Genomic DNA, 24,448 nt, shown 5'->3' with positions numbered 1-24,448 from the left:
GGGGAGGGCCCGGGGAGGGGGAGAGGAAGGAGGCGGCTCTGTGGCGGAGCCCGGGGTGTCCGCCCGCCTGTCAGAGCGCCCGGGCCGCCGACTCGCGGAGGAGCGGGTAAAGGCCCGAGGGGGACGAGGCGGCCGGTGGGCCGCAGGGCAGGGCAGCGGCCCCGGCGGGGCTGAGGGGAGGCGGGAGGAGAGGGAGGCCGGGAGCCGGCCCGCCGGCTGCCGCCGCTCGGGGCTGCCCCCCCCGCCATCGCCGCCCCGGGCCGGCTGGAGGCCGGGCGAGGACAGGGAGGAAAGGGGTGGGTCTGCCCGCTGGTCCCCCGGGCTGCAGCCCCCGGCTCGCCCTCTTCCCCGGCCCGCCGGAGGGAGGTGGCGGCGGGTCCGCAGGCGGCACCGCCGCCGATCCCGGGCTGGAGCTGGGGAGCGGGAGGGCGGCGGGCCCCCTCCCCGCGGTCCGCCAGCAGGTCGCTCGGGGGGAGAGGCGGCCCCGCTCCTCGCCCTCCCCAGCCGCCGCGGGGCGGGACGGGGGCGGCGGAGAGCCGCAAGCCCCGCTGCGGGCTGGGCGGGTCCCCCGCCGGCCTGTCTGGGCCGGTGGCGGCGGCGGGGAGGGCGGGGAGCGGCCCGCAGCGCGGCGGGCTCCATCCCCCGGCGGCCTCCGGCCCTCCTCCCCCGGCTGTGCCCGGCGGAGGGCCGGGTGCGCTCCTCCTCGCCGTCCCCTCCCTTTCTTCCATGTTATGTCGCATTTCCCAGCCTGCCCACCTCTCCCGTTCCCGGCCCGTAGTCTTTTTGAGTCCCTTCCAAGGCTGAAGCGGCGGGCAGGCTGCGCGCCCGGGCGTGGGCCGGGCGGCGGGGCCAGCGCTCGGCGTGGTGAATCAGGCGATGGGGTAAAGCAGGCTTGTTCCCGGGCTGGTGAAAGTGTGCCGGGGAAGCGCGGCGGGTATTTACCTCCCCGGGGTTTGGCTGCTCGCAGGCTGGAGCGGGGAGGAAGCAGCAACAGCAGCAGAGATGGCGCGGCTCGTTGCAGTTTGCAGAGACGGGGAGGAGGAATTCCCTTTCGAGAAGAGGCAGATTCCCCTCTACATCGATGACACCCTCACGGTGAGTGCCTGCGGCCCGCGGAGCACCCGGTGTCCCTGCACCTCCCGCTTGCAACGTGTGCGGGCGGTGTGTTGCAATTCCCAGGCGAGGCCTTTTCCCTAGACAGGCCTCCTAGCTCCTCCTTTGCTCCTGCAGCGTTAATCTTTGGGACTTTGCAACACTTCGGGTTAACAGCGCTTAATGTGGCAACTTTTTTATCTGATTCCCAGCTCTAAAAACATGCAAACCGCGTAATAAGAAAGTTATTGCTGTATTGGGGCCTGCGCGTAACTTGTTTTCAAGTGACAAGCTTGTCTCAGTGCCCAAATGTGGAGTGAAGCCGTTTTTCAGTTAATAAGGAAGGGAGCCATATTAACGTTAAAACCCAGGTTTACAACTAGGTAATTATTATGCTCTTAAATAGGCAAGAAAAGGCTAAAGGTGTTTTTGAAAGCTTTCGCTTAAAGTAAGGATTATCAAGTCTGTAATAATGTGCCACTATGTCTACAGTAACAAATCTGAGAGAGTTTCCGTTTCAACGTGTTATTCTCAATTGAAAAACATGGGGGTTTTGCCATTTCCAGAAGATTCAGTGGAGAAATAAACTAAATGCAGCTTGGAGGCTCTCTAGTCTCTCTTCTCTTCCTCACGTGTTTAGAGGAAGGCTCAGAAATTGCATCGTAGGTGAACGTAGAGCAAATGGGGAAAAAAAAAAAATCTAGCCAGTTGTCGTTTGTCTTAATTCCCAAGGTGTGAAAATGTTGGGTTGAAAATAAAATTGGACTTAGACAATGTAATTTGGTATCTTAATTATTTGCATTTGAATACTGTTGCTGTCAGTGGTGTGACAGTAACTGCTGTTACTTTAAATGGTGTAACAAAACGATTGAGTATCTTCAGACAGTGCCTAAACGCTCCATCCCACTGTTAAAGATTATCTATCTCAATCCCATCTGGTTTTGCTACATTTGAAGAAAGGGTCTTTGCTGTATTTTAGTTTTGATTGTTTTAAATGATGGTGTATTACTAATTTACCAAATATCATAACTTTTTTTTTTTGCTTTACATAGTCTGTCATCTCTGGTTAACTGTGCATTAGGCAAAGTTTCCCCTTAAGTTGTCCAAAGCAATATCTAGCTTCCCTGGAGTGGTTGCTTAGCTGGAAACCCAGCACTGGGTAGGAATAGTGTAAGTTTTGGGGTTTTTTTGGTGTCTTGGCCATGCCTTGAGAGTTATTTTGCCCCTCCATTCTCCATGTAGTTTTAAGATCTTAGATTTCTCTCTTTTCTCTTTTTTTTCTTTTTTTTTTTAAAGATTTCTCTTTTCTCTTTTTTTTTTCTTTTTTTTTTTTCCCTGGACTCCCTAGTAAAAATTACTCATTAGATTGTGTCAAGTAGAAGACTTTCCATGCTCTTGTTACCTTTGTTGTATTTAATAGGTTGAGAGAGAGAGAGTGAAAATTCAGCTATACCAGGGTCAGGTAGATGACTTCAGCTGACCTAAAATTCCATTTGTGGTTTAGTTCCAGAATTTAATGCCAGGCCCAAACTTTGTGCAATTGCACTATGTTGTCACTACCCTTCTACTTTTTACACCAAAGGCAAGCCATCCTCATGATTGAAGAGGTTGCTATAGCTGTAAATCAGTTTTGTGTCCATCTGGATGAAAGGCATTTATGCAAGTGCAAGTCATCCTCACCATGAAGAAATCTTATCTCAGGTCCATATTTTTTTTCCATTCTGTTACTGTTGTTACAAAGTACTCAGATTTCTAGGTGGTTCCTGGAGACTTTTATTAAATAAATCTGCAGAAGCAAGTGGATGAACTTCTAGCTTCCTTGTCTCAGTCTTCTATAATTTGTGTTTTAAATTCTTAATGAGCGCTATTGCAAGACATGCAGTTGTCTTTGAAACATAATTTTACATTTGCAGCTTTATTGTTAAAAAATAGTGGTGTTTATTGATAGTAACTGGCTTCTGTTGACCTCTTTTAAAACTCAAATTTTAAAAATAATGGGACTACTTCATTTCTGTTAGTCAGCTGGAAGAGTTAATCTATGCCTTAAATCTAGAAATAGTGAATCAGTGATTGCAACTTAGTGAATGAATGGACTATAATGCTCTTAAGCTTGTAACATTGCTTTGTAGTAGCATAGAAAGCTGTTCAGGTGCAATGTGATACTGCTCCTCTAAATGAATTGTTCACTATCACACTTTTCTGTTTCTTATGGCTCAACTAGAAATTAAAGGAAGTTTAAATATTTAACCCTTTTAATTTCTTAAGCAGCTTTTATGATTTCTAGAAGGCATTCCATTTGATGTGGTATTATGGGAATTTTTTCTCCAGTTCAGGTTGTGATGGTGGTTGATGTTTAACCACTTAATAACATCTCATCAGACACATGAATTAATTTAGTCTTTGATAATTTCACTCTGTTGTACAAAACACCTAAGGCTATTGTCTGATAGTGAGAGATGAAGGTAAGGGGGGAAAAATAGATTTATCTCTTCTCTCTGTTATTAGCAGATGGAGCTTTTACTTTTGGATATAGCTCGTTCCCCACAGAGGCATCAAATTAGCAATGTAGGAAACCTGTAATTCTGCAGCAAAAACTTGTGCTGGTCCTTAGTGTGTATGGGTCAGGGGCAAGGGAAACTGGAGAAGAAATGCATGAGAGGTCAGAATTAGCACTGACTGTGGCACTGTTCTGCACAAAGATAAGGCAGCTGTGCTAATGTTCCAATCTAGCACATGTGAGATCAAAATATTGCCTTGCTTTCTGGCCTTAGAGAATAGATGTTTATTTTGGAGCAATGTTGAGTGCCTGTAAAAGTAAATGTGTGAGTTCTCTGGAGGTAGTGTCAGCAGTTACGAAGACAGCAGGGAATTCTGTCTTTTACTAGACAATTGAGGGAAGGTGGAGGGAGGAAAAAGGATGAATCAGACAATTTCATTTGGTGTTGATTGGTATTAGAGTTATTAACCAAAGTTGTTATTTTGTCCTTTAGATTTTAAAGTGAACTTTCTGTATTCATATTGATAAATTCTATATTTCTCAGTTTGGACAAAGAAGATCAACTAAGCCAGTCTTTACACATTTTTCTAGTTGGTTTCATTTTTCTCCGTGGTTGTGAAGTTGGATTTTTTACTGAAAATTATTTTACTGATTTCCGCCTTCCCTCCCTCCCCCCCCAAGAAATTGCCCTCTTTGTTGCTTAGTAATTTGAAAAGAAATATTATTAATTACGAGTAATCACATTGTTCTGTAGGCTTAACATTTTACTTTGAGCCTCTTGAGAGTTGCAGCTGCAATCATACAAAACAAAGTATACCTTGGAGTACCTTGTTGGGTTAATACGGTTTTAAATTAGCCTTTGAAGGAGTCCACTCAGTCATTAAACTGTTGTGACTGTTTCTTCATAGCTTTATAAATTGAGTTAGGCTGTTGGATCACTTTGGATCTCAGTGCATTGAAGTACAATTTTTTTTTAAACTGAAACAGGGTCTCAAGTCATGTAGATAGTGTAATAGAAATACTGGTGTTCCATTTAGCAACTTGCTTTCTCTATAACAGCTATTTAAGAGTTGCCATTTATAAACTGCCCCTAGAACATTATATTAGTGAAACATTTAGTTACTTTGCTGAAACATTCATTATCTTAAACTGTTACTTTTATCCTTTCCCCAGCTTCCAATAGTTACGTGAAAAGAATGAGCATTTAACATTTCTGTCTTATTTCCCTCAAGAAAGTAAAATAAACTAATGCTCTGTGTTTGACTTTTTTTCTGAAAGCTCTTTTTTTTTTTTTCTCCTTTCTTGTATAGATGGTGATGGAATTTCCTGATAATGTGTTAAACCTTGATGGACATCAGAATAACGGTGCACAATTAAAACAGTTCATTCAGGTAAATACATCCTTCTGTTTTTTAAAAAGGGCACATATCAGATCTTGCTTTCCTTAGATTTGTGCTTTCTCCTCCCTAGGAGGTTGTCACTCTTGGAATGACTTAAAAGCCACATCAGCACGTATATGCAATTACATATTGATACCAAAGTACACTCAGTGCCTTCGTTTTCTGTATTTCACAGCATTTATATGCTGTTGTCTTGTCAGGAGGCAGTTGCTGCATATCTAGTTAGAACTGAAAACTAGTAAAAACAATGCATCTTCTGGACACTGCCAGTTTATATGTAACGGAAAGTACAGTTTCTAAATGCATTTTGATTTTTTTTCCTAAATACTTTTGAACTGCTTTTTCAAGTGGAAGTGTGCCTTGCTTAAGATTGAGTTCTTATGATTAGTACCATACCAAGATAGAATTAATGTGCCAGTTTATAGATTATATATAGTTGAATAGTGAGAGATGATTTTGTGGTACCCTGAAGCTTTAATAATAGAAACTTATCTGCTAACACTCTGGCAAATAACTGTAGCACTGGAACACCTGTAGCAACTAAAAAATTGTGCCACTTAATGTCCAAAGGAACAGGCCAGTTTGCTGATATGCAGCTTGCACTTCTTCACTTGTGGTTTGACAGCAGCAGTTCAGACATATGCTGCATATAAAGCATAGCTGTGTTGTGAAAATAGCTCATTCCTGCTGTTGCTGTGACTAGTACTATTAATTACAGGAAAGAGGATTATTGCAGAGTGATATCACTTGTCAGTTTATTTAATGTGCCTGCCTTTAAGAGCACAAACCTTAAATGTTATCTGATAATAGCTTTGCTTTTCATAACATGTATTACATAAAATCAGCTGAAAATATTTTCTCTCTTCAATTGATGTATCTACACGTTCCATGTGATTGATTAGTTTCGCTATGTTGTATGGTCTTTTCTTTCTCTCCCCAGAAGTTGTGACAAGTCATTTCTACAGTAGGAGTATTTAAGTGGTGTGATACGACAATAATACATCATGGCAAAATATTCCCTCTGTAGATGCAGCTATGCTTACAAAGCTGTACTTTGTATAACCAGGGAAAAATGATAATTAATACACTGACAGGACTCTGCTTTTACAGATTATGTTGGAAAGTGCCAGTAGTGCTGATAATCTAAGTGTAGATGTGTTGATTGGTGTGTGAGGAAGAGACTCTCTCTTCTATATAGCTGTGCCAGTGGCAGTTCAGCATTGATGAAGTCCAAGCCAGTAATTTAGCACTTAAAAGAAGAAATAGAAGGGTATGTGCTTTTTGTGTGTGTGTGCGCCTGCATGTATTTGACAGAGGAACCAGGAGAAGCTCCTAAAATTGTTTATTGACGTAAGAAATATTAGAAGGTGTTCCCTTTAATGTTCTATTATTAGCACACATTGAATGTTCGCTACTGAAGTAAAATGTTTCGCTATGGATAGTAATGTGTGCTTTTTTTTTTAATTTCAGGTATTAGAATTGTAATGTGGAGTGGCATTTAGCCTTCCAGGAAAAATATTACTAAATTGTCTTGGTCCGAACAGAAAAAGTTTGTTTTAAATGAGATTTCCATATATGCCAATGAGCATCCAGGAATTTCCTTTCTATGTGCCAAAGATAAAATGAGCGTGAGTAGAAGATGAAAACTTGCAGAGTTGTATGAGAGACCCTTTACTAAAACATCTGTGCTGAGGTGGAGAGAAAAGGGCTTCCTGACATAAGGACAGGGAGGTGTGCCATTTGTTTGGAAGCAGCATTTGCTGATTTGAGTGGTAGGAGGAGACAACTAGAGGAGAAAAATATTAGCTTCCTTCCAGAAGGTAGACTGTAAGACTTGAAGCAGAATTGCTCCTATGATGTTAGCAAGTGTGGTTTTGTACATACAGTAAGTATTTTAAGTGATCTGAAACTCTGAGCACTGCATACAGTTTTCACTTCAAGTGTATTTTGGTAAGGAAATGCTGTTGAAGGTGGAGAAACTCTGAACAGTTTAAGATGTGTGTTTATTTTTTTTTTTTAATTATTTCATTTCCTGTTCTTTTTTAGAGACATAGCATGCTTAAACAGCAGGATCTAAATATTGCCATGATGGTGACATCGCGTGAAGTTTTGAGTGCACTTTCTCAGCTGGTCCCGTGTGTTGGCTGTCGTCGTAGCGTGGAACGTCTGTTTTCTCAGCTTGTTGAGTCTGGAAATCCAGCACTTGAGCCCCTAACAGTAGGGCCAAAGGGGGTTCTTTCTGTAACTCGAAGCTGTATGACTGATGCAAAGAAGCTTTATACACTGTTTTATGTGCATGGGTAAGTTAGGCTCACAGCCGTCTCAGAACTGCTCAGATAATAATAATCTGCGGAAAAAGAAAGCTACTTTCTGTGCATGTGACTTTGCAGCTTTCTTGTTGGTGATACTGAATTGTCACAAGTTTGAATCTTATAGCACATACTTGTCTTTTACAGCCATGTTAAACTAGTTATTGCCTAAACTGGGAAAAAACAAACTCAAAAGACCTGATCTTTCATATTATCAGTTGCAATGCCATGACAGCAATTGAAAGATACCAATATTAAAATGTTTAGTCGTTAATCTGAAATCTGTGGGGTTTTTATGATCTCTGGAAGAAGAGTGTTTCTTTGGCCCGCTACTTTGCATGTAAAAAATAATAATAAAAAAAAAAAATTAACACCCCCGCTGCCCCCCATCTCCCCAGACTTTCTACTCTTGGGTAGAAAGGTAACACTGAGAAAGCTAAACCTTCTGGGTTTGGCTAGCACAATAAATAGCCTCGTCTCAGTGCCATTTGTTTCTCAGCTGTCAGCAGACCGAACAGTGACTGCTCACCACAGTGAGCCTTTGCCTTCCAGTTGGCTTCAGCTCATTCTACTTCTTGCTCCAGTTAGCAGGCCAGTGAGAAGTAGGGAAGGTTAGTGCAGAGCTGGGGATATGGAGATTTGGAGGGTGAGGTAGTGTAACTTGATAAAGTGCTCTTAGTGGTTCCCTACACTTCTGAAATAGGTGTCATTGCTCGAGGTCTGTTATTTACGAAGTTATGCAATAGCTTTTTAGATGTGAGTTATCTTTATCTTGCTTGCTAGGATTTGTCTGGAAAATCTATATTGTATTTTCCTTGTGTACTGCAGGATTGTATGTCGTAAGAAGTAAAAATGGGGGACAGGAAGAAAGTTTTAGATTTAATGTTCATTAGCATACTTGTTTCTGATACATGAGCTGAATCAATCCCTTTAAAATTTCTCTGGATAACCATGTTTTCAGAATCCTAAATTACATTTTTTCCATAGGTCCAAACTGAATGATATGATTGATGCAATTCCCAAAAGTAAGAAGAACAAGAGATGTCAATTACACTCCTTGGACACACACAAACCAAAACCTTTGGGGTAAGTTTGTGTTTAACGTGCACGATTCAATCTAAAATATTTTAAGGAAGCAAACTATTGATGCTAATTTATTTTTAAGCATTGAGATCAATTCTTATGCTGTTATCTGTTTGCCAGAGTAGTAATCTCCAAGCTATTTGAATTATAGTAGACCCAAATAGTTGTGGGGGAGAGGAACAGAGGCACTCAGGAGTTCTGGGCAGTGTGTGTTGTAGGGCATGAGCCTTTCTCAATAGGTTTTCATAAGAAGGTAGTTAGCCATTTTTTGTGCAGTGAGAGTGACAGTCTTATCAGTAGGATGTTTAATCCTTTCCCCATGGCCCTTGCTCACATTTTATTGATTGGACAAAACTAGTGCAAGAAGGTCTTCTGCCCTCCCAACGTAAGATCTGTGCTCCTTCCTCAGTGTGAGAGTTGTCCCTCTGCCCTTTGTCAGGGCAAAGCAAGTGGTGATGCTTTCATATAAAGTTTAAGGCTACTACATGAAATCAGCTGTTTCCCGAAACTTGCTTGTTAGTTCTAGCTGTTCCATTTTTGCATCTTGGCTTTTGGGTCTTTTACTTGCTGGTAGGGTGTTTTGTTTGGGGGTTTTTTGTTATAAAAATATCTCTGTTTAATTTCAAAACCAGTTGCCAAAACGGAACTTGGCCATTACAAACCAGTGCTCTCTGATGTGCTTTTCATATCTCGTTGGACATAACTTGGAATATAGTCTGCTCAGGGCATGGATGGCTTATGCACTGTGATATAAACAATGCTCTAGAAAGACAAACTGGTTTTTGTGCTCTACACCGAAATGATTGATCAGCAGTTTTTCTCAAATTGAGGTGAAAGTGTACATGCTAAACAAATATACATCATTTTGCTTGGGCTTATTAAAAATGCCTTGCACAACTGTTAATAAAGGGCTTTATTGTGGTTGGGCTGCAGGGTTAAAATGAAAACTCTGTAAAATGTATTTTCTCAAAATGTGACAGCATGTTTTGAATACACCGGTGAAAAGATGCATATATGCCTCTGTCTCTTGAAGTTGAAATGGTTTATTCCAGCTGGTTAACCAGAATAACACTTCCTGTAAATCTGTTGTGGGTTTTGGGGAGGTTTCTTGTTTGTGGGGTGTTTTGTTTTGTTTTAATATGATGACCAATAAATTAGATTAGTATGCCTAGTTGGAGTGTCGGACCTTTTTCAGTCAGTTGTGTTCTGCTTCTGGTTAAGCATACAACCTGTTAAAGCTTGATCATGGTTTCCAGTTACAGGGCATGTATTTTTCTGTGCAGGCTTGAGTCTCTTTGGGTTTAGATAAATCCCCTGAGATGCTAGGCACGTGGAATTTGACACTTGATTTTTACTTCTGCTACTTGAGGATAGTGGTAGCTAATCATTATCTCCTATTATATTTTGGTTACAGGCCTTTCATATAATTAGTTTAACGCTTATGTTACACAAGCAAAAGATGATAGGGGTATAGGGGTATATTTTTTTAAAAATAAAGCAAATTTGAAGCATTATGAAAGTGTTAAATTTTTTTGCTTTGTTTTCAGTAAGATTAATTTTTTCTGTGTAAGAACATATATCATGGAACCTGTACTTACCATTTTGGCAAGGCAGAACAATTCTGAAACTGAATGAATAGAGAGGAAAATGCTGCCTTTATTTCCTCAATTCATGCTGGAATAAACCCCCTTCGTATTTTGAATGCTGGCAGGTTAATAGGGAATATGTGGAAGAGCAGTATTTTAATATACTGCAAGTAAAACTTTCAGCTTTGTCTGATAACATGGCTTATCAGTGTAGTTTGCTAAAGAAATACGGCTTGCACTCTGCTTGCTCAGTCAATGCCCATTTGTTATGCTACAGAAGTGATCAGGGTGTATCAGTACTGATATTTCTCCAAATAAATCTGCTGCCTTGAGTGCAAGCAAATATGCTAACAGCCTAGACATGGGGCATCAAATAGAATTGCCTTACAGAACAAATTTTATTTAGCAACTTAGAGCTTCTGCTTGACTTCATTACAAGAAACTTCTTCAGATAAGTTGCATGTTAGGCATTTTATACACACAAAAAGGGCTTTGAATTGTAATTGTGTGTTTAATTATACAAGTTACATAACTAGCTAATACCACTTGAGAGTTACTTGATGTCCTCAGTTTCAATGTGCCTGGTTTACGGTTCTCAGTTCCATTCGGGGCTAAGGAGCATTTTAACCTCTCATAAATGCAAGCCATATGATCTGGCAAACTAGTAATAGCATACATAAATACTCTTGAGGAGCTAGTTATTAAATAGGAGTGCTTCTTCCCCTGTTTTCCTGCTCTGTTGTATCCATACACGAGCTTAAACGGAAATGGCTGTTCTGATAAAATTTCAAGTGTAGTCAAGTCTGTAAGTAAACATGACTTGCTATTTAAAGTTTGTTCTTTGCTCTGTAAGTGTACTTTTAGCAAATGTGTGTTGTAAAGTTGTGGGTTTTGTTTTTTTTTTTTAACAAATTTTGGAAATTTAATATAGTGTATTTTACGGTTTCTTATAGTGGTAGATGTGTGGAATTTTGTTGGGGTTTTTGTTTTGCTTTTTTCTTTGGGGTTTTTTGGGGTTTTTTTGTTTTGTGTTTTGTTTTTGGGTGTTGTTTTTTTTTTAAGTTGTCATATGAAACTTAATCTGCCAGAAGCATTAAAACTTGTATACGTTTATACTTAAGGTAATATTCTGAAAAATTAGCTGTAACTTTAAAAAGTCATTATGAATCTGGGTTTATAAACATGGACAGCGAAATTTGTATCTCATGTCTGACCCTAATGTTACTGGAAGTTAAGGCTTAGCCTATAAAGGATTCAAAGTAAATTAAGGAACACATAGCATTTTCATAGCATTTGTTTAGGAGAAATAACTAGTTCATAATATATATTGTATAGATTTAAAAAAATGTTTTCTAATACTATGTGACAGTGAAGGGAGCAGTAGCACACTCAGTACAGAGAAATTAAGTGCAGATAAGAAAAATAGTGAAGACAGCAGGAAGGAGGAGAGCAAGTGTAGCATCACTTTCCACTATGGACCTTTCCAGGGAGCAGTCAGGTAAACTAATGATGCTTTATTTTGCTTCTTTTCTAAACCCCTAACAGGATAATGTACAGTCTTTTGTTTCTTATGATTTTTTTTTGCAGGGGTTGTTGGATGGATGTGTGGGAGCTCATGTCCCAGGAATGCAGGGATGAAGTAGTTTTAATTGACTCTAGTTGTCTTTTAGAAACATTAGAAACCTATCTACGAAAACACAGGTATGTTAAAAGAACAAAGACACATCTTCATCTTGAGGAATACATGCTGCATTTTTTTTTTAATCAAAATGTATGTAGAGTTCACACAACGTTTAAGTGTAGAGAATTCTTCTGATACCCTTCTAAACCTTAAGATCTAAGCTTCATAGTGATGGAGAACCTTGCCAGATTGCATTGTAACAGTTGATGAGACTAAGACGGTGAAATATTCTTTGTGTTTTACCTATTGTTCTGGGTTATGGTAGGGGAAATGCGGAGACCTCAGATGAAGTCCTAGCTACTTGTCTTGATTTTTTTTTTGTTAGGATTAAATTATGATTTACAATCTGATGTATTAAAACTGTGTATATTCTTTCACTCTTTCACAGTACTCTGGGACTATGCCTTCTTTTAGGCTTTCAGGGAGTACATGCAATTTCAAAATAATGTGAACTAAACTAATAGAAGCAGATTTTAGGCTTGGTGTTGCTTGTAAGTCACTGTTTTATAACAGTTGGTTTTGACTTTGCTAGTGCTATTAGGTCTCTCTTGCAGGGAAAAAATAGGCCACTAAATTATTGTTGCATGTGTACGGTAGCTACCATGCTGACTTTAAAAGTTTTAATTTCCAGTAGTCTCAAGGTTCTGATATAAACTGTGGGGGCACAGATGGGCGCGGGGGGGGTGGTGGTGTGGAAATAACACTTTGGAAACAAAATAACTTTAATCTCCTGTGACATTAAACATGGTGTTGGCAGTGTTCCTGATGCTAACCTGCAATAATATTACTGTTTTCTTTCCTTTTGCCACAGAAACTAGCCAGTTGTTATAGTTCTATCAAACATCAAAATATGTTTCACTTAGTGTTGTCAAGTGACTGGACAAACTAGGAAAGGGAAAAACACCATCCAGAGATGGCATGAAGAGCCAGCTTTTCAAGCTGAAAGCTGAAATGTGAGCAGCTTGTCTGACTTGCATTTTTAGAATAATACAGCAAGGAGTTTTGTAGCTTCTTGAAGATTACTTCCTCTTATAAAATAGAATGAGCTTAATTTGGTTGTATTTTAATTATAACAGACTTCATAACTATACTCTTCTCATATTAGTTATCTGAGCTATCACATGTTTAAATTGAATACATTGTGTTATAAATAAACTTTGTTTGGCTATCTGTGCAGTAATCTAATAATTCAAAATATGTTTAAAGGTGCTTGTAGTGGAAACATCGCTCTTATACAGTAGGCAACAGAGGAAACTTTTTTCCTTATTGCTTATCACTCACTTGAGTATACTTTAAATAATTGCTGAATTTTGTCCTGGCTTGTACTAATGATGCAGTTTGTTCACTATTAGATTTCTGATCTTTGAATGAATATGGAATTGCATATCCATATAGGAATTTCTTCATATTAACAATTAGCCTGATTTATGCCTTGGAGCATGGAAGTTGATATCCAGAGTTGTAATATATGATAGGTAGCATAATACATATAGTAAACTTAGGTGGCTTACAGCCAAAGTCTTACTATTTTACCTTTTGGAGTAACATAAACCTTCTGTGACCTAGTTTAAATATAGCATGCGCTATTAAATATCTCAGTATATTATAACTTAGACTAAGCGGGTCTAAATTTCTGCTTGAATAAGAATTCAGTTCTGTTATGTTCTGTTTTAACACAGGTTTTGCACTGACTGCAAAAATAAAGTACTTCGGGCGTACAATATTCTTATTGGTGAGCTAGACTGCAGCAAGGAAAAGGGCTACTGCGCTGCACTTTACGAGGGCTTGCGTTGCTGTCCCCATGAACGTCATATACATGTATGCTGTGAAACAGATTTCATCGCACACCTATTGGGTCGAGCTGAACCAGAGTTCGCAGGAGGGTATGAGTATGTAATTTGCTAGAGTGGGCTATCTAGCGCTTTGCTTCTTTATTTTATTATTGAATGTATTTTGCAAAAGTGATCTTTGCCTCCTTGCTGCATAATAAACTTCTGAATGTAAATATTCGTATTGAAGTAGACTTTCAAGATAGTGCTTCAAAGTAGCGAAGATTTCATATGTGCTTTTGACTTTAAGGTGCATTTAACTCTGAAGGCAAGACTGAAAGAAATTGCCAAATGTCTTCTGGTTCATTTGTTCACTCACCAGGGCTGCCTGCTTTTCCATTGAGGTGTTCAAAATATGCGAAATAGAAAGAGAACCTTGGTTGACTGTTTTACCAAATGCCAAGTGTTCAACTTAGTTTTGTCACCGTTTGTATATTACAGTAATTTCTGAACCTGTTTTAGCATCTTAAAATCTTCCAATGAAAAATTCAATTCTGAGCTCAGTGTCTTTAGAGCTCAATCATAACTGTTTGATTAGGAGGCTAAATCCTTTATAATGATTTTTTCTTTAATAAATGATAGATACAGGTTAATACTGAAATATTTTTACTTTGTACGGTAAGTAATGTGTAAACTTCTATGTGTATTTATTCAGCTTCAGTTAACTGACGCATAAATGTCTAGGAAGCTGAAATATTTGCTATAAACTAAATACAAATTCTACGAAATGAAGAATGGTTGCATCTCTTTGGCATTAAAACCCTGCTGATCCCTCCTAGTAGGAGCAAGCAGACACTGATGGGGTAGCACCTTCAGAAGTCACAAGTGGGAAGGCATAGGGCAGCTTAACAGTGCCCTGCACAGATTAACGCAGGAATGCAGTGGTGGTTTTGACCTGGTCCTTTCTATTTTGCATCCGCATGCAGCACAGCAGAACTCGATTTAAAAAGCTGTTCATGCAAACATATCTTCAGTTGTACATACAGAAAATACGTCACTGAACTGCTTTGATCTCTTGGTAGACTTCCAGCTACTTTAACCATACTATACTTTGGTTCAACTCTTCCTTTAGACGAAGAGAAAGGCATGCTAAGACAATAGACATAGCCCAAGAAGAAGTTTTGACCTGCCTGGGTATTCATCTTTATGAAAGATTACACCGAATCTGGCAAAAGTTGCGGGCTGAGGAACAAACATGGCAGATGCTTTTTTACCTAGGTGTTGATGCTTTACGCAAAAGCTTTGAGGTAAAAATCAAGTTTTATCTAACTCGTATTTGAATTGCTATAATAACTCTGTGCATTTCCACTAAAATTATTTTTCTGCTTTCTACTAACGTTGGGCTGGAAGGAGCTCCGAGGGTGTTGCACTCAATCTCCTGTTCACTGCAGGCAACAGTTGTGTAATATCAATCCATAGCACAACTGAGTTGCATTCCGATGTGAAGTCTACTGGAACATAAAAGATTGAGGCTTGCTTTTACTTTCCAAGCTGCACTTTACAGTACACTGGATCTTCTGTGTTTTTAATTCACAGTGAAGGTATTTCTACCTGATAGCATTTAAAGTAGCTCTGGCTACAACAGTTTTATTTGTCTTATTAGTAAAAATGGAGGATGTGCTTTTGAATTACAAGCACAACTGCTAACTCTTGCATTCAGTGTGTTCCAAATGCACTGTGTAATCCTGTGGGATCTTGAACTTCAGACAGACCTCATTGCAGCTCCTTTAACATATGCCAATAGTATACTTTCCCTTTGGCATGACATAGATCTTTTTTGTTTTGTTTATCTTCCATTCATCATGACTGTTCTCTCTAAAAACTCTTAAAACATCAGAGGAGGAAGAACAAAATCAATTTGGAAAAGATCACAGTGGAACCCTAATCTAGTTAGTTCTTGGAGGTTTTTTACAAGTAATTTTTTAAGAGACTTATAATGCTATGGAAATAGTGTTGGGCTGGGTGCACTGTGGCATTTTTGTCAGGTTTTGCCTTGATGTTTTTTTGATCTGATAAAGTATGGTTTTGAAAATTCATTGACATTGTAAAACTCGGGTAATTATACTGGTATGCAAGGTTGGCTATGAATCTGAAGTATGGAACTGTTATATCTTTATATGGAGTCCTTTTCTAAGGTGAGTGGGAAAGATGATGTCTCATTTTGGCTTACGGAGTTCCCAGAGTGATATGGAAAAAAAACCCCAAAACTCGTGAATTTATTTTTAACTCTGTAGGAGTATTGATCCACAATAGTTTACTAGTTTAACTATATTCTTGTAACTTCATATGTAGACGTGCCATTATGATATTTGTTCTAAATTTAATATTAAGGAACATATTTAGATACTTGCTATATTTTGAGATACGTCTATACTTCAAAATTGGACTGCCTAGAAAATCAGTTAGATTTTTCACTGGTTACCCTAGGCAAAGATCTGCAGGAATTCTGTAGCAGTAGTTCTAATGTGTTTTTCTGTGCTGCTGTGTTAGATAATCAGGGTATCTACCATGTAAATACAGATCCAAAAATGCATTCAAGTCTGCAACTTTTTACTGAAAACTGTGAATTTGGGCCATAAGTTAAACGCAGTGCTCCCCCTGTACATACATCTTCTCCAGCAATCTAAATTTAGTGACTAAATCTGGATAGGCATTTTTGTTCTGTAGTCAATAGTTGTGTTGCTGTGACTTTATTATAAAAAGAATTTACCAGCTATTTTGCTCCTCCTTTTTTATAAATGTAAAAGCTTGAATTGTGTTAACATCTATAAATAGATCTAACCTCTTATAAACAGATGGCTGTGGAAAAAGTGCAGGGTATTAGTCGATTGGAACAGCTCTGTGAAGAATTTTCAGAAGAAGAAAGAGTGCGAGAGCTTAAACAAGAGAAGAAGCGCCAAAAACGGAAGAACAGACGGAAAAATAAGTGTGTGTGTGAGATCCCTACTCCTTTGCAGGCCACGGAAGAGAAGGAAATAAATCAAGCAAAGGTAAACACTGATAGCTGTGGCTTTCTGCTGTTGTTAAATAGATTTCTAATTTGGCGCTTCATTCATCAGTTCACTCTTCCATGTTAGAATTCTTGAGAAGTTTTTACTGTATCTCTAGTTTTGGGAACTAGTTTTTGATCGCTAGTGGAATATAATACGTTTTCAGATTAGCACGGTCTTTTTGTAAAGTAGTTGCCTGGAACTCCTTAGCTGTTGGGGGTTTGGGTTTGGTGAGTTTTTTAAAAAAAATCCTAAATCTAGGGGGTAAGGTTATGCTAGAATATTTTTCAGCTATAATTTCTTAAATGTCGCTTAGAATATGGGAATTCAAATGCTAGTTGCGGACAATTACCATTGAATTTTTGGAGAGGGGGAAGCTTTAAGTGACTGAGTAGGTGCAATTATTATTCTGGATCTCTTGACTGAACTTAATGGGCTAACTGTAGGTCATATTATTGTAGGGAAAGTAGTTGGGGTTTTTTTCAGTTGTCTTGTACTTCTGAAGAATTATAAACAATGCTGTGGCTGTTATCAGTCAGTCACCAGTTTTTTCTTCATAAATATGCTGGCTGAGCTACTTTCAGTACTTGCAAGTATTTTTTGTTTTTGTTTTAAGGAAAATTCGAACTTCACGGAAAGTAGTTGCAAAGCCTGTGGTAGCACCGAAGAAGCAAACAATTGTGTAGAAGTAATTGTTACTAATGAAAGCACTTCTTGCACCTGTCCTAGTAGTGGTACCCTATTAGGTTCACCTAAAATCAAGAAAGGTATGTTAAATGTCATTATTTTTCATTTTTAAAAACATTTACCATTTATGGGGTAAACAGTGCTCAGCTATTTTTAAATATAACTTTTCTTTTTAAGAATTCTTTCTTGTTAGAGGCATAACTAAAGAATATGCAGCAGCAACTGTAGATTAGCGTAACTTTTCACTTCGTCTCAGGTTTATCCCCGCATTGTAATGGTAGTGATTGCGGCTATTCGTCTAGCATGGAGGGCAGCGAAACTGGATCTCGAGAGGGATCAGATGTGGCCTGCACTGAAGGCATTTGCAACCATGACGAGAATGGTAGGTTTGGTAAGAACGTAATATTGGTTTAGTATCCACAAAACTGAAGTATCTGAGAAGAAAATTCCCTGTCTTTTGCAGGAGATGATTCCTGTGTTCATCGCTGTGACGACAAAGAGGAGGATGGAGATAGCTGTGTGGAATGTTGGGCTAATTCGGAAGAGAATAACACAAAAGGCAAAAACAAAAAGAAGAAAAAGAAAAGTAAAACTTTGAAGTGTGAGAATGAACATGTAAGGAACATAGCTATTCCAGAATGCTTATTTAAATGCATACATTTTAAAGTAGTTACAAAAGTATTTCAAATTTCAATTGTGACTAATGCTGTAAATGGGGTAACAAGGATCTTCTGTTACCTCTCCATCCGAGTTTTGAAATCGAGGTCCTTCCTAGAATAGGTTGTGGCGGAAGGAGTCTCTTCTCTCCTATGTTCCTAAGCATGTGCACTTTTGCGCACTCTCAGTGGATTAACATACCATTGCCCCCTCCTCCCCAGGCACACGTATTTAAAAATCATATATCCTTGCTCTCTTTTTGAACTTTTTCCTTTCCTCTTTTCCTCCTGCTCCCATCTGAAACTTGAATGTTTCAGGTTTAACACTGCTAGTAGTTCATTACAGGCTATTTTCAATTTTAGATTCAGAAACTTGGAAGCTGTATGGCAGATCCAGGTAACAGAGAGACCTCAGGAAATATCATGCACACAGAGTTTCATCGCGACAAGACCAAAGACACACATGCTGAAAGCTGCTGTAGCTCAGAAAAAAGTGGGCAGCAGTTGCCTTGGTTTGAGCATATGAAAAATGTGTCACAGTTTGCAGAACCTACAGAAATGTCACTTGTTCCTGATACTGGAAAAGGTGCCAAGAGCTTAGTGGAACTCCTTGTAAGTAACCACTTACTTTGAATTTTAGGTTGTAGCATACTGCTTTAAATCCTCAGGATTGAGGATGGGGTTTAGAACTCAAATCCCACTGCAGAACTGTTGCAAGAGAGAACGTAACTGAACCTAAATTCATAGCTTACTCTCCCAGTGTTAGTTTGTTTGCTTTTGCATGTTCCCTGTAAAGTATGTAACTCGGATGCTTTGCAGAGGAGGAGAAATTGCCTGTCACTGGAATGCAAGTGACAGAACTTGTATTCTAAGTATTTATTATCAAGGATCATATTATTCCATAAAATGAAGCGTGCATTATTGCTGCCTTCATGCCTCAAATACTACTTCCCACTATAGGCTCCTTGGACAACTTTTTCTCTCCCTTTCCTTCTCTTCTCCTCCTCCTTCCCCTTGCTTTACATCTTTTTTTTTTTTCTTTTTTTTTTCCTCTTTTTTTTCTTTCCTTTTTTTTGAACTCTGATAAAAGCCATCCGCTTTCAGTGGAAATGTGCTAAGACTCTGAAGCTTATTCTGGTAGATTTTGTGACTGTATAGGCTGCCTCTTACCCAAAAAAATAGCAGAGCGTTGTGTGTGAATCAGGTGACTGGATTAGCCAGCTAAGACTTGTGGTGTCGTGAGATGAAGGCTCCGTCTTTCTTCAGAGCAACTGTAGACAACGTGTACAATTGCAGGAGAGGTGTACTGCACAGGAGGGACAATGCTCGAGTTCTTAAATGCCTGTTTTCATTTGTAGGATGAGTCTGAATGCACTTCTGATGAGGAAATCTTTATCTCACAAGATGAAATACAGTCCTTTATGGCAAACAACAAGTCTTTTTACAGCAATAGAGAACAATACCGACAGCATCTGAAGGAGAAATTTAATAAATACTGCCGCTTAAATGATCACAAGAGGCCCATTTGTAATGGTTGGTTGACAACGGCTGGAGCAAACTAAATACAATAAAATAGCTCTGTCTTTCACTGAAATTCTCAAGATGACTACTGCGCCTTCTCTTTCAAAAACTTAATTTAGTGACTTATGGCAAAATTTTATCTTAAATTAATGTGATTCTTTTTTTTCTTGGTTTTTTGGGGAGGCTGGTGGAGGTGATTTCATTAATTTTGTTCTTTCTTCAGGCTTGTATCTTTAGTTGAGTAGCTGTGCAAGCCTCTCTTATAATTTAAGCCATCTCTTTTCATTAAATGTTTCTCTTACTGTGAGACTTACAAAAAGCAAACTAGTGGCAAAGTAATGTTGTACCTATAATTCTGTACAGAATGACAATGAGCTGAATATAAGATTTTACAAAGTAGACATCCATTTGCAAAATGTTTTGGATGTAATATGTTAAAGCGCAATGTGCAAAATTTAAATAAAGAATATTTATTAATATGCATAGTAAAAGTTGGTGTACATGTTCCTGCTTTAAAGACTCCTTCCCAGCAGTCTGAATTCTTGCTGTCTCTTCAGTCTGCGAAGCTTCATGGAGGCAGGCGTGAGGTGAGTAAACTTGCCTGGGAAAAGTACGGATCCTTCAGTGGCGCTCATGGAAACCAGCCCACCGGGGCGTGTGATTCTCCACTGAGGTGGTTTAGAGATCTTGGAGTTATTGCCGGACAAGCTGGGTCCGTGATACCCCGCTTGTGTCAGTAGGGCGCTGCACCCCACCTGCCTGGCGCCGCTCCCAGGATCCGGATGATGTCTCGGCGTGGCACGGCGCTGCGCGGGGCTGCCTGGGGTGTCTCTGAGCAGCACTGGGCCGTGCGGACGTGCTGCATGACGTGAGCGCTGTGCCCAGGGTCAGCGTGCTTGGTTTGGTGGTGGTTTGGGATTTGTCTGGAGTGTGCAGCCTGTACCATTTTTGGGCCTTAATTTAGTTTCTCGTCGAGACAATTACTGATGCCAGTGAGTTAGGAGACCACGGTGCTCATTTACCTTCTTCCCCGACAAAGCAGACTTAAAGCTTCTGCCTGAGCCCATCAGAACGTAATCCAACAAAAAGCAGGTTTTCCACACACCTTGATGTTTTCTTAATGGAATAATGAGCTCTGTTCTGAGGGCAGAACAGGAGTGCTTTTGCATAAATATCCTTTCAGCCATATCTTGTTCTCACAAATACGGTATCTGGTGGCATGGCTTGTTTGCAGAGGGTGGTCTGGCAAGTGGTGAAGATACAGTGTGTGAGAGATTAAGAAAAACGCAATTTAAAACCTGGTGCTAAATCGACAAGACTGGAGGTGGTGGTACGGTTGTGCACGGTAAGCATCCAAATTCAGCTGACGTGAGCCGACTCCTGTGGCACTTCCACCTGGAAGCTCTTACATGTTGATGTGTATCTAGAAGCGGAGGCTCTTTGTTGTACAAGTGCACCTCAAAAAATGTAGGAATTAAAAATCATGTATGCAAATTGAAATCAAGATACAAATGTTTTCATAATAATAATAAAGGCCCAGATAACTTTCATATTTAAAGGAGATCATGCTCTGTTAATGCACACCCCACTTGGTTATTTTATAGCTGTTTTACAAAATCAGATGTAAAAACTATGTTCTTGAGTGAGCTTTAGCTTCATTATTTTTTCCAAGTTAACTGGTAATACTGATAAATAGTCCCTTTGGATATTATTGAAGAGATATTTACTGATTATTTCACTCAAATACAATACTTCTGTGTTACAAAACACAGAAGAAAACTATAAAGATATGAATGCTTTTTTATATGACGGTGCTTAGATTTTGGTAGCAGCTGCCACTAAAAGGAGAAAATTCTGTTTTGGTGGGGGGGTAAGCAGAAATATAATTCCTAATTTCCTTATGTTCTGTACTGTGGTCCCTTTAGTTTTTCTGATAAAGGGAAAGAGACAGGTTTGTTTTCTTGGCGCTGTGTCATGCTTCGACACGTTATAAAGCGGCACTTGTGCCTGGCGATGCTTAATTTGCCCAGGGTTCTCACGATAAACCCGAGAGTCAATTCATTGAGAGTGACAGAGAACACGGATGGACTTTTCTCCTAGTCCTGATTTTAACTTTGAAATTCAGCTTCATGAAAACGAACCTTCAGCTTCCTCTGAAGCCACACGGACTCTTACGTTTGCAATGCAAAAGGCTAATTTTGCAAAAGGAAGAAGTTTCCATCTTTAATGTGAGGAAGGAGAGTCCTTATCGTGGTGATTTCTTTAATCAAATACTCTGTCAGCCACAGGAAGAACGTGGTTAACTTCAAAGAGCCGAGCTGCTGGCTGCGCACCGCTTGTGCCTGCACAAGGAGCTGGTTCGGGGGGTAGTTGTCCTTGGGAACTGATGAAATCATCACTTTTAAGTGGGGCGTTTGTCGTTTTCTGCTTTACCAGGAGCTGAAATGATGGGGAAAAAAAAAAGAATTTAGATCACTGTTTTAAATGCGGTGTTACCGCAGGGCGCTCGAGCGATTTGGTGCTTGGGGTCACATCTGGAGGAAAGCAGTGAGTCCCGGAGCCGCTGCGGCGTGCGGCCAGCCCGGCGGCCAGCAGGTGCTGTATGTGGTGTTTGCTATACGTGTAGGATGGCAGCATCTACAACCCTCCCTATATATTTATTATGGCCGAGGGGCCCTTTTCACTGCAACAGCCCAGCTGGAGCCCAGTGCTCGCTGTGGGCCCTGCGCCCACTCAAGCTCAGCCCCCCCAGGAAAATCTCCTGCAGCCTTTGCCCTGTTGGGAAAGGGACACAAGTGGTACTTCATATTTTTTTTACAAAATCAAAAGAACCTGAATACCTGTGTAGTCTATTCTTTACTTTTTATTTTTCAATTTTCAGTGACAGGCTGTGTAATCAGCTCTAGGGGTGGTACTTGGGAATCAGACTTTTAATAACGTTCTTCTTCGTTTTGTGTCCGTCCAAAGTAGGTTCAAAATAAGCCGCCCAGCAATGTATGGCCAGCGGGAAGAGAACGGGAGGAAACACCTTCAAAAACGGCTCTCCCAGCATGTCCTTGCAGCAAGCCATTGCCCCCGGTGGTAGATGGACCCTGGGGATCAGCAGATCTGCTCCAGATCTGACCAACTCCAGAGCCAAGGGGGGAATCCCTTCAATTCATCCCAGTTAAACTGGGCAGCTCGTTATCGCAGCACGGTGAGGATGGCAGAAGTGTGTCTGGATTCAGAATGCAGCTGGACGTACACATGAAACCGTCGGGCTCGAAGCTGCAGAGGCTCCAGCTGAGGAATTCCCTGGGCGGCTCAGCGCATCGCCTTCTCAGCTCTCAGATTTATGCTCATTTTCTAAAATTCTGCTACGTGTGACCACTGAAGACGCTTCTGCTTCGGCGGGAATTTGGTCTGTCCCGCTGTTTAACTGCTTTACGGTTCTTACTGCACCCTCGGAGGTGCAGGAAAAGTCACACCCAGGAGAAAAAGCCCCAAAAGCTGCATTCCGTAGAAAGCCCAGTTTCCCATTTCTAACTAACCTCTTCCGTGTGGAGGGTGAGAATGGCCCATCTGTCTTATCTGAGAGGTGGTATTTGAGCTTTCTTATTTGAGAGCGTGGATTTTGCTGTGAAGCTTATGAAAGACCGCAGCTGGATTCGAGCACCCCTGAAAGACCTATTTTTATCTTTTTCCTCCTTGTATCATTGGTATACAGCGGTCTGCATCGGCCAAACCTGAGTCAGGGCCCATTTGTAAATTCCTTGTAGTATCTGTCTCTAGTGGGGAACCTGAAAGTTGCTTTTTCAGCTGCAACGTGCTCGTACCGCAGGTAAACTCCGGCAGGGAGCTCTGCGCAACCACCGCCCGCCCTGCTCGCACGTGCCGCTGGCTCGGTCTCCCCCAGTGACTTGAACACCAGCGTGCTTTGGCTGCCCAAAATCTTAGATTTGATAGAAAGATAATTTTGGCAGGAACCGCAAGCGCTTACCCTCCTTCAGGCCAGTGCAGTCATTGCCCACAGTGGGGCCGGACTTTATTTCTTAACGCTCTTCTGTTGACAGCTCCCTCTCCCCCCACAGCAGGTAGAGAAGGTCGTGCCAGGGCTCGCTGCCCCATTTCTAACCCAGATCTCTACTTCTGCAGAATTTAAACGGAATTGTCAAATCCCAGCCCTTCCTTACTTCATAAATTAAATACCTGTACTTTCGCCTCTTCCGTTTCAATTAATCTGTTTCTTCAAAAGTTTCTGTGAATTATTCAGACGTGCTCCCTGGCCCCGGGAGGGGGGATGACAGTCCCTTCCCAAAGCTGCTTCGTCCCGTGCCAGAGCTCCTTCCTCCGATCTCACCAACAGGTTTTCTCCCTCCCAAGCCCACCCCTCACCCTGCCTCGCTCTTTGTTTGCTGGGTCGCTGCGTTTGGGCTCCGCGTGTCCATCCCGGCACCCACGTCTCTTTCCCAGGACTGGTTTTTTTTGGGACATGGATGGGTGCCAGCTGGGTGCGAGCGTCTCCTCTGCAGCGGGGGGGACCCTCCGGCAGCACCCGCTCTGCCACAGGTGGCTGCGGAGAAGCAGCGAAACAGAGTTAAGATTCCCCTGGTGGGGGGAACTTTGCATTTTTTGGATGCTTTTTGACTTCTGTGTACCGTAACAAAGCAGCTTTCTCCTCCTCGCCGTGCGTGCGAGCGAATGGGTAATTCAGCCAGTGACAGGATTGCTGTACAGCTCACGTAATCGTTACACGGTTGAAGAGAACAGGAGCCGATGCAGCCGTTTCATGCTAATAAACTGTTTTTGATTTAAAGCAGCCCATCGCTGTTCGTTACCCAGCTGCTGTAGGGTATTTTACCTTTAAAGCGAAAAAGTCATTTAACAGCATCTCACCTTTCTGATTTCAGGCCTCGCCCTTCTCAGTGGGGGCGTTTTGGGGAGGAGAGACCCCAAACCCAAGCAGAGCCCCCCGCCCCCGCGTCCCACCCCGCGGGCTGAGCCCTCACGAACTCGGTGCACGCAGGGCGTGCCGCGTAGTGGGCGTGTCCGGCGGCCCGGAGGCGTGGCTGGAGGCGTGTCCGGCGGCCCGGGGGCGTGGCCGAAGGCGTGTCCGGTGGGCCGGGGGCGTGTCCGGC

The 24,448-nt window shown here is 41.2% G+C and overlaps 1 protein-coding gene across 4 annotated transcripts; it reads left to right on the top strand.

Moving 5' to 3' along the window:
• The first annotated feature begins 2 nt into the window (after positions 1 to 2).
• Positions 3 to 19,411, top strand: GGNBP2 (gametogenetin binding protein 2). 4 transcript variants are annotated; one of them, XM_075168398.1, is made up of 14 exons: positions 3 to 106; positions 968 to 1,095; positions 4,900 to 4,980; positions 7,036 to 7,289; positions 8,286 to 8,384; positions 11,555 to 11,668; positions 13,328 to 13,537; positions 14,550 to 14,724; positions 16,273 to 16,467; positions 17,084 to 17,234; positions 17,411 to 17,536; positions 17,618 to 17,769; positions 18,174 to 18,422; positions 19,169 to 19,411. In XM_075168398.1, exons 2-14 carry the CDS (start codon positions 1,003 to 1,005, stop codon positions 19,370 to 19,372), a joined length of 2,103 nt encoding a protein of 700 aa, XP_075024499.1. In that variant the 5' UTR covers positions 3 to 106; positions 968 to 1,002; the 3' UTR covers positions 19,373 to 19,411. The 4 variants fall into 4 exon arrangements, with proteins under 4 accessions (XP_075024499.1, XP_075024498.1, XP_075024495.1 ...); XM_075168397.1 differs by having other exon boundaries at positions 10 to 106; positions 13,328 to 13,531; XM_075168394.1 differs by lacking the exon at positions 3 to 106 and having other exon boundaries at positions 590 to 1,095.
• Positions 19,412 to 24,448: the final 5,037 nt, after the last annotated feature.

Source organism: Calonectris borealis, chromosome 19 (assembly GCF_964195595.1).
Source record: "Calonectris borealis chromosome 19, bCalBor7.hap1.2, whole genome shotgun sequence".
Taxonomy (NCBI): Eukaryota; Metazoa; Chordata; class Aves; order Procellariiformes; family Procellariidae; genus Calonectris; species Calonectris borealis.
This window is presented reverse-complemented; position numbering and strand designations above follow the sequence as displayed.

What these genes read in the sequence shown, in the direction of transcription:
- GGNBP2 (XM_075168398.1), top strand. Translation starts at nt 1,003, where the DNA reads ATGGCGCGGCTCGTTGCAGTTTGCAGAGACGGGGAGGAGGAATTCCCT. An exon ending in ACATCGATGACACCCTCACG is followed by an intron (nt 1,096 to 4,899) that starts GTGAGTGCCTGC and finishes TTTCTTGTATAG; the next exon opens with ATGGTGATGGAATTTCCTGA. An exon ending in AATTAAAACAGTTCATTCAG is followed by an intron (nt 4,981 to 7,035) that starts GTAAATACATCC and finishes GTTCTTTTTTAG; the next exon opens with AGACATAGCATGCTTAAACA.